At 48.1% G+C, this 15,215-nt stretch overlaps 1 protein-coding gene across 1 annotated transcript in view; it reads right to left on the reverse strand.

The window, feature by feature from the left end:
- Positions 1-414: 414 nt before the first annotated feature.
- Positions 415-15,215, reverse strand: part of PIK3R5 (phosphoinositide-3-kinase regulatory subunit 5) — a 96,379-nt gene continuing 81,578 nt past the window's right edge. The window contains exons 13-19 of the mRNA XM_030534610.1: positions 14,924-15,052; positions 13,372-13,465; positions 11,408-11,484; positions 9,585-9,678; positions 5,417-5,499; positions 3,761-3,873; positions 415-2,279 (exon numbers count right to left, since the gene is read on the reverse strand). Coding sequence (XP_030390470.1) covers positions 2,132-2,279; positions 3,761-3,873; positions 5,417-5,499; positions 9,585-9,678; positions 11,408-11,484; positions 13,372-13,465; positions 14,924-15,052 — 738 coding nt within the window. The 3' untranslated portion in view covers positions 415-2,131. The remainder of the gene's footprint in view (positions 2,280-3,760; positions 3,874-5,416; positions 5,500-9,584; positions 9,679-11,407; positions 11,485-13,371; positions 13,466-14,923; positions 15,053-15,215) is intronic.

Genomic DNA, 15,215 nt, shown 5'->3' on the forward strand with positions numbered 1-15,215 from the left:
CAGCGTATTACAGAAGAAACACAAAGACTGTGCTCTCTTGTGGAGACTTTACTTTTGTTCTCTCTCTTCTATCTGATGTAAAGCTGTTTTAGACTTACTGTGTACAGTCACTCTTTCTATGGAAAAGCATATGTAACTCAAATTAACACAGTGTGGGTCTTCACTTCCCCTTAGTGGCTGGACTATATAAGTTTATGAGTAATATGTCCAATACTTCAGCTCAAGCTGCAGAGGTTAAATCTTTTTAGATCCAGGAGTCATGGGTTCAACCCCTGCAAACCATCCAGCTACAGCCACCACTGCATTTGAAAGGATACAGCTCCAATGCCTCACATCATTCCCCTTTCAGGATCAGGAATTGCTTGGCACGCACCATGTTTTATTGAGTACACAAACTCTGCACTCACATTGCTCTTGAAATAAATCAACGTTTAATATTTTACATTTTTCTTAAAAGTTTTTTGAACAATATTTTACAAATGATCACAGATGCACAAACTTGCTGATGTTCAACATATATACAGTTCAACCTGAAATGAACTTCTATCATTAAAAAAAGCATTGCAGGCCCAAAATCCTTAATGGGGTTATACATTCCTAGAGTTTTGTGCTTGTTTTAATTTATCACAGGGAAATTCTGCTCTCCAATATTTTTGTGTGGTTAGCGAAAGCATCAGTGTTTACAATGTTAACAGGGCGGAATCTACTTAGCCATGGATGTCAAGATCACAGATTACACTGTTGTGACAGGATAAGGCGCAGCGATCCCCTTCTGGACTGGCAAAAGGGCGTTTTAGCCAGTGACTGAGCCTACCCTGGCGTTCAGAACTGCCTGCACACATGTGAGGCAGCAGAAGCGTGCGTTGTTTGGCGTGCTAGTAACAGGGCAGTAAGCCAACCAACACTAATAAATAGCTTTGTGGTGAAGAGTAGCAAACAAGGCTGTTCTACCTCCCCTTGCTTCTGTGGTCAGATTGCACCCACAGCCATTGCACCTTCTTGGCACCTTGCACCTACAGCCTTTTAACAAGAAGGGAGTTAACTGTCTCCTGCTTGAGAGAGGGGTTCTCCCAGTGAGCTCGGCATCCTATAACCGCTGTGTCACTAGTGTTTTTGGCTCCAGGGCCTTTCGCAGCAAAGCTGTGTCTCTGGTATATTTAAACTTGACCCCACTCAATAACGTGGCCTCCCCAGTACTCGGCTCCCCCCCTGCCCTGAACTGTGAGTGCAATTCCATCAGCACTATACATTCACCTCTCCAGGGTGTTCCTAACCCAGCATTCAGTGCAGGTAAGCTGGCCACGGGAGCATTAACTGAACAAGGGAGTTTGTGTCTCCCCCAGAATTTGTGCTTTCAGAGACTTAGCAGGACACAGAGGTTGATCACTCTGGTGACCTAGCTTTACAGTAAATGTAACATGATGCATAGACCAATGTATGCCCAGAAGTTGCCTATTGCACTAGATCACTGGCACCCAAGCCATGGTTTGCAAGCCACATTCAACTCCTTGCCCTAAACGCAGCCCTCATCTTTGTGCCTGTAGGACAAATAAGCCCCCAAATAATTTAGAGTAAACTTGTCCCTTGACTCCGAAGAATTTGTAACATTAACAGAGATCTTCAAATTTGCTTTGGGTGAAGCATCATCAGGATATTGTCTGGAAGTTAGTTTGAAACTCTCCAGCTGTTTAAGGAGACTCGTTATCTTTGTGTGTCCCCAAAACCGCCTATCACAATCTCTCCAGTATCTACACTGGCTGCAAGTACAGCTGATCAGGAAAGTGGCACTCCTCTCCTTGCCCCACCCTGCTAATGGCAGCGCCATCTAGAGATGGCAAGGAACCCACTTCCCTCCCAGAGGCCATGAACTGTGACAGCTACCAGAGCTTTGAAGTGAGGCCTCCATTTCTCAAGGGCATGCTAACCGCAGGCCGGGGGTAGCTCATTCATTGTACTAATGCTTCACATTGCAAGATGGTTGGGTGCAGGAAGCTCTAGTTCCCTGACTCAAGGGAGTGCAATACATTTCCTCTTCCGGGGGCTGCTTTGGCAATTATCAGGATTGGCTGGAGGCAAGTCTGGTCTGAGGCGGCATGGGGCCTGAGAGGTTACCCTGGCCTTGCTGGTTCTTCTATGGCAGTGCGCCGCTGAAGGTGGCAATGGGCAAGCACAGAAGAGAACAAAGCTCAGGCTGGTCTTGAGGGAGGTGATCCAAAGGGGATGTCCTCAGTGTGCAGGGTTCACCATCCCTGGGTTTGTAGCACGCGGAGACCTCACACCTGCAGATAAAATGAGCAATGGAAATCACAGGGCTGGGACAGGCTGGGAGTGCAATAAGAACGTATGCCATGGAATTCAAGTTACAGAGACCATATGCGCCCTCAGAGAGGGGCCTGATTGGCAGAAGTGCTGAGCACCTGGCCAACCAACCCTTTTAAGGTTGTTCAGACTGGGGACCCAGAAGCAGAGGCATCCGAAATCAACAGACACTTCTGAAAATGTACACCCTAAAAAAACCCACAACACAAACCTTTTGCATTTCCTGGAATTGAAGTGTGGAACACTTTTTCTTTTGCAGTCTCTGTGTCAAAGTTTTAAATGATTGCCTTTGGATCTTGCAGCAGTAAAAAGAATTAAGAGACGAGCTGGGGCATAAGTAGTTGAGGAAGAGCTTTGAGTAGCTCAAAAACTTGTCTCTCTCAGCAACAGAAATTGGTGCAGTAAAAGATCTTACCTCAATCACCTTGTCTCTCTAATATCCTGGGACTGCCAGGGCTACAACACTGCTTACAGTCAATTTAAATGTTCATAGATCCCATTCAATCATCTAGGCTGACCTCCTGCCCACACAGGCCAGAGAATTTCACCCAGTTACCCCAGTATTGAGCCCAAGTGAAAATGCACTACTCTGTGTCATGTCATCCAATCTCATCCCTGGTAATGCAGCTTGGTTCTCTCTGAGGAGGAGAAATACCCCACTGGAAACGATACCCTAGGCTATACTCATGGACAGACAGTCATTTGTCTTTTCCCCTACCCCCTCACAACCTCCCCACTGAAGGGCATGTGGACTATCTGGGATGAGTGTACCAATACCAGGGCAGAATCCCTGCAAGGTCTGGAAGCTGTCTGCTCCGTTTATATGCTCAGCACAGTCACTAGTCACAGTATTCATTGTGCCTTGAATTCCCCTGGTTGACTGATTAGTCCTGCTGAAAGATCTCTTTCTGCTTGGAGATCCTTGACTGCATTGTACCCCTAGGTGGGTGACTGAACGTTAGGAACTGGAGATCTTATTTCAAACCTTTAACCTCTTGGTAAAAGTTCAGTCTCCCAGTGTTCCAGCCTGGAGCAGAATTAGAGAGGGGCAGCAGAAGGACTGAGACCTTGGTGCTGAATCCATCCTGGGACTGAGGTTCCGCTCCTGCTTGGCTGTATTAGTTGTACCCACATCTGCACACGGCTGTCGTGATCTGAATGATACCGTGGCTCCTGCCAGGGCTCACGATCTGCAGCGCTGCTATGCAGTGCAGAACGCCATTTAGGCCATCTAGCCTCTCAAATGCATGTTTACTGGAGCGTTGGCCACTGACAGTCCACACAGGTTCAGAAGTGTAAGCACTACATTTGGGTCTGGGAGGCCTGGTGGGTTAGTCCTCTCAGGGCTCACGTGACTTGTTGGGGGCACCTTACCCTATAGTACATGTCCCCAGAGGAAGGCTGGCCACAGCCGCAGAAAGACATACTGGCAATTTCCTACCTTGTGACGCTCTGCAGGATTTTCTGCTCATCCTGATCCAGGCACACAGCGAAGGAACAGTTGACCCCAATGATCTGGACCTTGTCTGCTTTTATTTGGGACACGCTGATCTGCTGCGAGAGACAGAGAGAAACATCGCGAGTCAGGCTCAGAACGCTCTCCAGCCAGCACAGCTTGGCCTCGTGGCGTGTGCAGCCAGGGGCCAGGATCCCATTCACTGTATGCTGCATCTTCTAGGGTATGTCTACACTCAGAGCTTGCCTAGACGTACTCGGGCTAGCTCTCCTTGAGCTACTGGTGTAGCCGCGGCAGCTCAGGCAGCAGCGACTAGAGTCACGGGCTCACTGTGCCAAACACAAACCTGCCTGAAACGGGTAGGTATGCACTGGGGTGGCCCTGTGGCCCTGATACCCCACAATGAGAACTAGCCCGAGTACGTCTCTGCATGTTGGGACTCACAGCCCCAGCTCCAAATGTAGACATGGCCTTAGTGTTAGGGCTTGGCACAGGGAGGGGCAGGGCTATGAGGCAATTCAAGAGGGAGGATTTGACAAGGCAAGAGACTCACCCTGGACGTTCACCTATGCATGGAGACATTTGTCCTCCTTATCCTAAAATAACACACTAGACTGGGTGTCGATGTTGGTGTAACCCACCACTGGGTGTGGGGAGAGGGGGTGCAGTCCATGAGGATACAAGCCTGTTAAGATGCCTGCTAGGGGACGTCATCCTTTAGCTCAAGCTGCAGCAGCTCGTTCTCTTAGCTCTGAGTCCCCAGTTACGAGCAAAGGCCTGGTCTGGGATTTAAACTGCTGGCCTCACACGCTAACACAGAGGAACCTACCCAGCCTTGGAACACGCTCTGAAAGCAGGATTTACACAGCTATCTACTTATACAGCTGGATTTGGGTGCTAGAGGCAGAGCGGGCTCAGAGTCTCCCATCCAGGCTGTTAAAGTAACCGATCAGTTTTAAAATACAGTGGCCAAGATTTTCAGAGAGGGGCCCCATAATAAAGTCCCTCAGTCATATTTAGGCACCTGCGTATGTGATCTGTTCTTAAATGTGCTGAACGCTCGGTAGCTTCCATTGACTTCAATAGGAGCTGTGAGGTGCTCAGGCCGCATCTGCCAGAAACAGCACCAAATCCCAGTCCCCCAACACATGACTGCTCACAAGCTTAGGTACCAGTGCTGGCCGGAGCCAGCAGTGCATTGCTTCCTGAACACCTGCTGTGCTGGCAGGACGCATATGCCAGCCTGACTTCCAGGTGCAGATACAGCCCTGGGTACACAACAGGGAACTTTTCCAGCTCCAGCCTGGCGTTTTCCCTCTGCCACTTGGCATCCTAGTTCTCATTGTGCTGGTGCTACCACAAGCAGGACTCTCTAAGCCACGAGACTCAGCTACGGCTGCACAGGCTTGCTTGGCACAGCGAATACAGGCCAAGGGCAGGCACACGCAAGGCCTTCCTGCCAGTCTGGAAGTGAGGGCCCCAAAGTTCATGGAGATGGCAACTGTGATGGGATCCTCCGGGTGCAAGTTACTGGCCTCTCCAAAGCTCTCAAACATTCTCCTCCCCCAACAGCGAACGAGCCACAGTTACTCCCTCCTTGCCAGCCTAGACGAGGCTACAAATATGGCCAATCCAATTTACCTGATTGAAGCTTTTCTTTGACTTGGAATTTTGCCTCTTGACGACCTCGGTTATGGTTAAAGTCAGACACTCCGTTTTCAAGTCTGGAACACAGGAGGGGGGCGTTTGCTTGGGTTACTCGAAAGGATTTGGATTTTAATTGAAAAGGTCTCTCTGACACCTGAGGCATAGAACTGCCATGCCTCCGGCTTTGCTTGGCCAGTGGCAGGTAGTAAAGTTCAGAGTCTCTGAAGGGAATTGGGGGGAGGGGGGAGAGAGTCAAGAAGGGATCTCTTGACCCCATTCTCCACCAAGTATCTCTAACAAGGATCCGTCATGCTATCAGGATGGATATTGCACGAGGACAATATCCAAAATACACCTGCAACTCAAAGCAGTGAAGACGTTAGCCCATACCAGAGAGTCGGAGGGCTACCCTCAGTCTGATAACCCCTTTGAATGGGCCAGTCCAGGGGTCCCCATACAACCCTGGAGTCTTAAAATGCCATCTGACTGTTGGAAAGGGAGATTATTACACGAGTTTAGTATTATTATTATTGTTATTGTTTGTTTGTATTGGAAATCCCCAGCTAGACACCACAGCATTCCAGGACTGTTGTGAGCCACAAGATCCCAAATCTCAGCTCTACAGAGTTAATTATCTATCTTTGAATAAAGGGCACAAAACAAGAGATTGTTCTGCTGCCACCTACAACAGCCTCAAGGTATACACTCTGAGCTAAGTCAAACAGATGTTCCTTCCAGCCTTCCTCTTCCCCCATCTGCCTCCTGACAGACAGAGAGAGAAAACCAGAAAAGCAGGCAGAAATACTTATCGTTATCCAGCCTCAAACATGACCCACCTTTACAAACGTTACCCTGAAAGCCAATTAACTTAATTAAGGGCTAAAAAAAATTGGATCTACAAAAGCAACAATTGCAATATTGGCTGGAATAAATTCTAGCTCCCTCCAGAGCTGGTGCAGGCCAAGTGACCTAAAAACTTTCATGTCTTCACTAGGAGGACAGATAGCTCAGTGGTTTGAGCATTGGCCTGCTAAACCCCGGGCTGTGAGTTCAATCCTTGAGGGGGTCATTTGGGGATTGGTCCTGCTTTGAGCAGGGGATTGGACTAGATGATATCCTGAGGTCCCCTTCCAACCCCAATAATCTATGATTCTAAAGGCCTGACACCTTTCAGCTATTTTGTGAGCAGCTTTTGTCTGGAGCTGCAGTGACATCCTGTGGCCAAACCAGTGAATGTGAAAGATAATCCCAGATTTCTGTGGCATGTAGGGAATTCGAGTGCAGTGGGAAAACCTCTCCCTAGACATCTCATAGCCTGTAGAAAGACATCCAGAATGAAATCAGCTTGCAGGCAGATCAGCAAGTTAAGCTCCAGAAATAGAACAGAAATATATAGCTTTGTAATAGCTGCAGCCTGCAACATGATGCTGGTGAACAAAAACTAATCAATAGAAAAGCTTCAGCTTTTCCAGAAGGAGAGAGGGAGGGAGGGAGGTGTCTGAACTGATGGGAGAGTTTTAGATAGAGAGGCTCCGAGAAGCGCCAGTTCATTGGCTATTGCTCCATCTGAATGGTTGGTCCCAATTGCTGCCTCTATAGCAAATTTACATGCGCCAGGCGCATCACATGGAGCATTTTAGTGAAACAGAATACTACAAGATCTTCTCAAGTGAATCTGCTGAAGCAGCTCTGTGCTCAAGCAAAAGAGCCATAACCTCTCATTAAGAAGACTACAGTGCTGAAACATTTCTCATGGAGGCTCAGGGCACATTGTACTACCAGGGATCTAAAGAAAGGAAGAAATTTAACCAACAAAACAAACACACAGACCAAACTGCTGTGGGGGACCAGCAAGGAAATGAGAGGACTGGCCTACTGTGAGTTCAGTTATTAACTCTACTGGAGAGAGCACATTTCCCTGGTTCTTACATTGCACCTACAAGAGCATTATTTTCTGTGGTGCTTCTACCAAGGTGTTGTGCAGCCTCCAATGGCCACCTCTCTACCGCAGCCAATTCCTGCTCTGATCATTTTTGGCGAAGACCCCAAACAAGGGCAAACCCACCAAGACTTACACGTTTGGTACAACCCCAAAACTCAGGCTGGGTTCATCCAGGGTCATAAGCCCAGCTCTTGGCAAAATATCAGAGAAGCTCTGGATTTCAAACACCTCCCAAAGCTCTGGGTTGATTGGACCAGGCCTCATCTCCACCTTTGGTGAACCAGAGCACAGCTCTGCCTAATGGGAATTGCTAGACTAGGTCAGACTACTGGTCCGAGTCCAACAGGCTGCCTTCAGCAGTGGCTAGTGCCAGCTGCTTCAAAGGATGGCACAAGAAATTCTGGAATAGAGAACGTTATGTGAATTTCCACAGGAGAGGTTCTCCCTAGCCCCAGACAGCGGGCTGTTGCTTCTATAGCCATAATGTTACTATTCATATTATTTATTGGAGAGATCCAGGTCCGATACAGTTTGAATCCTGCTAAACTCTGGCTTCAGCATCCTCTGGCACCGAGTGTTACAGGCTAGCTACTGTCAGCGTAAGGTGCAGATGGATTTACCGTTCTGTCTGGCTTTGAAAATTGGACAGAGCTGTGTTATAATCCCCAGTACGTTATATTTCATACCCTGCACTGAACAGGCCAGACAGGCTGTCCAATGGTCCTGCCATTGAGAGTTTCCGCTATAGCTCTTGTGGAAGTGATCCTGCTCAGCCCCCTAATTAGCTGCTATAACCAGCGGGGCAGATCCCAAAGCTTGGCATGATCTATATCTTTTCCCCCTGCATCAGCAACACTTTCATGTTCCCAGGGCAAAAAACCTGCTTCAGTAACATGGAGTCTGAGCCTTGGCCTGAAGGGACCTGACCCATATCGGAGGAGCAGTTCAGCAACGCGGCACCAAGTCTGCTAGGCTGGCTGTCCCTTAAGTGGGCTGGGATGAACAGCCGCACAAGAGGAACTCAATGGCAACACCAAGAGCACGTTCTCCTTGGAATGGGCATCGTCACACCAGCCACAGCGGTGGGCTGAGGTGTGAGCTGGGACACCCGGCAGTAAAGCGGAACAGGCGCAGGCTACCCCATTGCTGTAGGGCTGCTGCCATGAAGGGGAGGAATGTTAGACTGCACAGGAAGCTCACAGAAACGACTATGCATTCAGGGACACCGAGCCCCTCTGCTAATTTGGCAGGTCCCAATTTCCCCTCTGGCAGCTCACCTGAGTGACAGGCAGTGTGGCAGGCTCTGGACTGCATCACTGAATTTCTCCTTCTCAGACATGGGTCAGGTCCCTTCAGAGCAAGTGAGGTAGGGATGGCAAGGAGATGGCTACTAGGCAGATTTCACCCCCGCAACATCTCCACCCAGCAGTCTCTCAGCCAGCCCTGGGCCTCCCTCGGGACACAGTAGAGGTCTAGTTCATTCCAAGGACCCTATATAAAGTTATTCCAGGGCCGGGCAGAGCTTTGGGTCGAGTGCTTTAGCCAACAGGCCTGCATCTGCTCCCCAGGTTTCCACAGGCTTTTCCTGCCAGCCGGCCAGAGGGTCCGAATCCAGGGCTTTTACTAAGGAACTAATGTAAAATTCTCAGCACAACATTTTAACTAACAAAACATGCAGAAAAAAAAAACCCGCTTAGGGAAATCAATGCCCCGATCCTGTACACCATCCCATTCCTGGCCTTTGTTGCCTGTCCTAGGCATGCGGTATGTTTATCCCATGTGCACCTGTCCGCCATGCAGAATAATTTTGGAAACAATATTTAAGCCCTGGCTCTGAGGTTTGTTAATGGGACACAGAAGCTTTCACCTCTGTGACCCATTTCATCCCAGATCAGGTCAGCACAGACTGAAGGTCGGCACCCTCAGATGGCTGTTCTGCTGCCTGCACGAGGAGTTGCTGGTCTCAATAGAGAGACATTCATATCTCAGAGCCACATATGGCACCTTTTGGGGGAAGGCTCAGGGCAGTGAACAGAGTGCAGTGCCCTTTCATCCTTGAAAGCGGCCTTAAAGGTGGAGGGGACCTGAACCAGGATGGCACGACTTGTTTTGCCCCAAAGCACATAGGCCATCTCTAATATCTTCTCCTGCACCACTGCTGTCTACTTTCCATCCTCTCCCACTACCCCTGCGCAAAGGTTTAAGGGCACCAGCACTCACCTAGGTCTTCGTACTTTTTACAGGTCTTGCTGAGGTTGACAGAGGTGCAGACCTTTTCAATATCATTCCAGCGGCTCCTTCCACTGATTGCTGTCTGCAGAGACCAGGCACAAGTCAGAGAGACGGGTCACATTCCACCCTGATATTGCTCTGCTCATCTCTGACCTTCTGGCTGACATAGCTAGAGAACTGGATTTACGCTGAGCTGGATGGTCCTGGTACCTTTAGCTAAATGTACTTGCTGCGTACTCACATTACCAGATGCCCAAGCTTCCCATCCATTCCAATAGTAGGTTAACACTCAATAGCTAAACAGGATGCTGAATTGGCAACAACAAAAGGAGTGGTATAAGCAGGCGGAGATTGTTCTCAGGATTTTTACTACTTTAGTACGGAAATCTACCAGCATGAAATAAGAGCCAGTATTTCTATAGGGCCTACCATACTTCCTGCTTACTTGGAGGCCACCACTGGTTATGCCAATAAATGAAGCAGAAAGTAGAAGAGAGGGAGCCAAAGTGCTTTCAGCTCATTTAGGCTGTGATCCAGCAAGGCATTTAAGTCCACAGTTAACTGTAAGCACCAGATTAGATCACTGAAGCCAACTCATGGGCTTTAATGTCAAGCAAGGGTCAAAGTAATTTGCTGGATCTATTGAAATGCAGCAAACACTATTAGTATTTGCCAAGTGCCAGAAGAGTACAAACTGCAACTATCCTTCAGAAATTCAGAGCCTCACATATCACCTTATTTTGGTTTCTTTCGGTCTCACATGAGGTTCCTTTCATATTCCAGAAACAAACACATGGAGGAGATGAGAGTGAGATATGAGCAGCGATTGGTAATTAATTTTTCCTCTTGGGGATTAAACTCTTGTCATTTAAATAGCCACCAATCCCATTCAGAAAGGGCCCAACAGGGAGAATCAATTAACTCAAAGAATTCCCCTTATCAGGCAACATGGCCATAAAGAACCTCTCTGCATTGCAAGTAGAAGAATATGTGGAGACCTGGTTACAGCACAGACTCTCCAGGGCTGCACCACAGCTCAGTATTAAGTTTAAAGTCCTGTCTACACTTCAAAACGTATTCATGTTGTAACCAGGTTCCCTGACATGATAGCCTGTCAGATCTCCCTCTTCATGCACGACCTATACCTGAAGGCAACCCCCCCCCATGATGCACTTGGTTGTTCAGCAATATGGTATGAGGGACTCCTTCCCTACTCTGCAGAGAGGAAAGATCAGCTTCCACCCTGAATCACAAGATATTCTCCCTATCCTCCCTCAACGGATATTAACACACTCTACTAATCATAGAAATGTAGGACTGGAAGGGACCTCAAGAGGTCATCTTGTCCATCCTCCAATGCTGAGGCAGGACAAAAGCTAGACCATCCCAGACAAGTATTTGTCCAACCTGTTTGTAAAAACCTCCAGTGATGAGGATTCCACAGTCTCCCTAAGGAACCTGCTCCAGTGCTTAAAGTTAGAAATTTTTCTTAATATCCAACCTAAATCTCCCTTGCTGCAAATGATGCCAATCATGTCTTGTCCTGCCCTTGGTGGACATGGAGAACATTTGAGCAATTTCTCTTTGTTGTCTTTAGAACAGCACTTTGAAGACTGTTATCAGGTTCCCCCTCAGCTTTGTCTTCTTCAGACTAAACATGCCCATTGTAGCTCTCAGTTGTGTTTATTTCTCTCTCCACTTAAAGAGATTTCCTTCATATACCCTACTAAAATCTCTGACTCAGTGGAGGTCAACACAATGCTGAAGAAGTTCCTGCAGCCTCTGTCCCCATGGGACTACCACCCAGTTACCTTGCTATGGACGATTTGTAGTGTTAGAGGGATTGCTTCTCTGTCGCCGTCAATTCCCAGCCTTTTGCTGCCTGGACCTTTGTAATACAAAAAGAAGCTAAAGTCACACAACAGCCTTTTCTCTCCCTGCCCTTCAATACATGTTCACACCAATCTCTCCCACCTTAGGAAAAGCTGCCCCATTTCTGAGGAGTTCAGCTTCTCGCTCTCTCTCAAGTCATGCGTCCTGCTGACAGCAGAACAAGTGGCCTTAGAGTACCTCAGCTTGCTACAAAGCAGAATGGGGCATCACTACAGATGGATGAACAAGTTCAGAGGAAAGACCAGCCACTCCTCCCGCTGCGTGTGGTGGTTTAGTTGATAAAGACTGCTGCCTATTAAAGATAGAGCTAACACCACCAAATACTTTACTTCAGACCGTCATCAGGACTCGAACCCTGATCTTATGGGGCTCCACTATTCCATCCCAAGCCAGACACCCATTCCCACTTCCAGAAATCATTTCTGTGTCAAAACATGCTGTTCAGTATACCCAGGACAGCCAAGCAATGTCAAGGGGATCAGTGTTAACCTGTTTATTATACTGAATCAAACGCCTTCCACTTGTTTTGTTGGAATGTGACAGAGGAGCAAAAAGGAAAATTACAGTTCGCTTAAAAGCTGCTTCACATGACTAAGCTAATGGGGGATTTTCAGCATAAATCACAATAAGTAGCCAGAGACCTCGCCACAGAATGAAAAAATTAAATTAAATTAGCAGGAGCTGTTGGGTAAGTGTTGGGTCTTGGGGAAAATACAAAGCTGTAAAGGGCTGGTTTACCAGATGGGCTTCCTTTTTTGGGGGGTGGGGGGTATATTTTGTACCAATCATAAATTGGGCTTTAAATTTTGTGCCTGAAGTTCACTGATGCTTTTTCCAGACAAAATTATTGCAGGTGCAAAAGGGTGGGTGCAAAACGGCATCATCGAAACCCAGTTCAAAACTATGCCCTAACTGTTTAAAGATTAAAATTGTTGATGGGTTTCACTATTGAAGCATAACCTGGTTAAGTCCATAGTTATGGGGATATGGCCAACTAGTTAAATGGAGAGAACTTTGTAAGTTCTGCCTGGAGACAGTAAGAAGAAGTTAGAGCACAGAAAAGGAATCAGTGCCAAAAGAAAAAAACAAATTAATAATGTGTTTGCTTGCAGTATATAATTTAGCCACTAGAGTCTGTGTGTGTTGCACAGAGCTCCAAACAGAATGTGGTCTCTGGTGTACAAGTGAGACAAAATTGGAACTGAAGCTGTGTGGATGCTTGCGTGTGTGTCCATGGTTGTAGCTGTTTTCTATTAAATAATATTTCCTGTTTTAAAAGATCTATGAATCTATCCGTTTCTTTCCTTTGCCTAATTAAGGCTTACGAGAGTATAACCAAGAGATTTTATAACTGAAGTATCAAGACAGAAAAAGAAACTGTGAGTAAAGACCAAAAAAACAAAACAAAAAGGAAGTGCTGGCTTCCAAGACACTGTACTGTGCCAGGACCTGACGAAGGGGAAAGGACCTGTTTTTAGCTATGCTAAAATAAATTAACTTTGGATCAAGGGGAAAGTTACAAAAAACTTCTTTGAGAAGCAGAAATCGTAAAGACTGTTACAGAAGGGAAAATGTAGGTTTCTTGATGCTTTAGTTTCCAGGTTTGTAAAAATCCCTTTCTATATCCCAGCTCACCGACCACAGAGTTTATTGGAGAAACACTCTCCCCAGCCACCTGCAATCCAACCTAAATGTGAATCCGATTTCTCTGTGCAGTTCATCCGGGTTTTTCTAGCTCCCCTAAGGAGCTGGTTATTAAACGTTCACCATCAAATCTATTTGTGCCCCAATTTCTAAAGCTGCCATTGTTTCACTACAGAATCTGTAATGCATGAGACTTTAGGAAAGCAAGAAAACACGTGTGTCCAGATCTGATACCTACCCGACGCCCTGATGGCCCGGGTGGCAGCGGAGTGGCCCAGTTCGAGGGAGTGAATGAAGACCTCAGTCGTCTTCTCACCACCACTGAAGGTTAGCTGTTGGGGGCGGGGTAGAAGAGAGAGATGCGCAATGAATACACTGCACAATGAGGGAGCAGGGCATATTCCTAATAGCATAATGCCTTCAAATGAAGCAGTGCAAGGAGAGAGAACCCTTCAAGCTACAAAATCCTAGCAGGGCAAGTCACAGCAACCCGACAGCAGCATTTCTACTCTGAGAAATGTTTGCTACCATTACTACCTACGTATTCATCCCACACCCATCACCTTGTTATCAGAGCACAGGATGACAAGAACCTTCCTTCAATCTCTACATGTTGGACAGAGCAGGCTTTGGGGAACAGGCTCCTGGCAGGGATTTCAGAAGGCAAAGCGTGTGTGTAATTGTTAGCACTGGTAAGAGCCACATATATATGGGGAAAGGAAGACAAGTTAGCTGAGAAGTTGTCCACGGGACATCCATCCTCTCTTAGGGACCAGGGTATCAGGAGAGAGCAGTGGGGAGGTTGGAGACTTTATGGTGTGATCTGAACTATGTTTCAAACCATCCCCAGGGATCTGGGAACCACTGCATTCTACAATGGCAGCACCTCAGTTTCTCTGGAGGTCGCTGTTGGTTAACAGGTGCTCCTGAAATAGATTTATCACCCAGAAGCCTCCTACACCAGCTCTATCACCAGGATCAGCAGGGACATCAGTCCATCATGAACCATTAGCTAATGCAGGAAGGGGCAATTGCATACCAGGCTCTACCATGGTGATAAAGCAGAAGGAGATGGATTGACTAATGGAAGCACACAGGGGCATGCACAAGGGGGGTGCGAGCAGGGGCACCTCTGCCTCCTCCCAAATCTCTGTGTGCTCCTGAAGCCCGGTGAGGGAGGAAGCAACAGGGCGGCTGCTGGCTGAGCTCCTCTTCCCCCCACCCCTACAGCTGCAGCTTCTGCTTCCCTGCTGTTGGAGTCCCACGCATTGCCTCTGCCTCCAGCCCCTGACTCACCTCAGTGGGCATCTGCAGAGCAGGCAGCAGCGCTGGGACTCCCACAACAGGGAAGGAGAAGCAGCAGGCTGCAGCTGTAGGGGTGGGGGCAAGGACCCTGCAGCCAGCTGTCTGGCTGCTTCCTCCTTGCTGGGGTTGGAGGGAATGGAGAGTGCCTCCTGCAGGGGGAGCTGCTGATGCCTCCTCACTGCTGGGCATCCTGCCAGAGGCGTCTCGAGAAATGGTGGGGGGGGGGCAGGTCACGTGAACCTTTCATTTGTGTGTGTTTAACGTGCCCCTCCAAAAGCATTCAAATTTAAATTCCTGCACACGCCCCTGGAAACATAGGTGCAGGGAGAAACTGGACAAACCCTTGAGCATCATGGACGTATCAGTCCTGAGGAAACCTTTGCCTCGCAGAGGATGGTACTGGAGTCCTTAGTTGAGCTATGCAAAGACAGAAGTGCTCACAAAGCCCAGTGCAAGGTGGGATGGAGAGGCCCCGTCCTGCATACCTCTGTCTGGTAGAGCTGCAGCAGCACCGGGCGAGCGGCAAACCGGCAGTAGTAAAGCACCATGTCAGCCAAGATGGGCAGCTGCTCCCTGGACTCCTCTGTAGGCTCCACCTCGGGTTTGGCAGATTGCTGGCATAGGCACAAGGAGGTGAAATGAAAACCCGCTCTGTACCTGCTGTTCAGCACAGGGCTGGGAGGCCATCGGTGCTGGGGAAAGGTGCTGGAGTCGCAGCCCTGGAGACTAAAACCCTTTGAGTAGATGCAGCGGCTGGGCGAGTTCCCCCACAGACAT

The sequence above is a fragment of the Gopherus evgoodei genome, chromosome 15 (genome assembly GCF_007399415.2).
Source record: "Gopherus evgoodei ecotype Sinaloan lineage chromosome 15, rGopEvg1_v1.p, whole genome shotgun sequence".
In the NCBI taxonomy this organism is placed as follows: domain Eukaryota; kingdom Metazoa; phylum Chordata; order Testudines; family Testudinidae; genus Gopherus; species Gopherus evgoodei.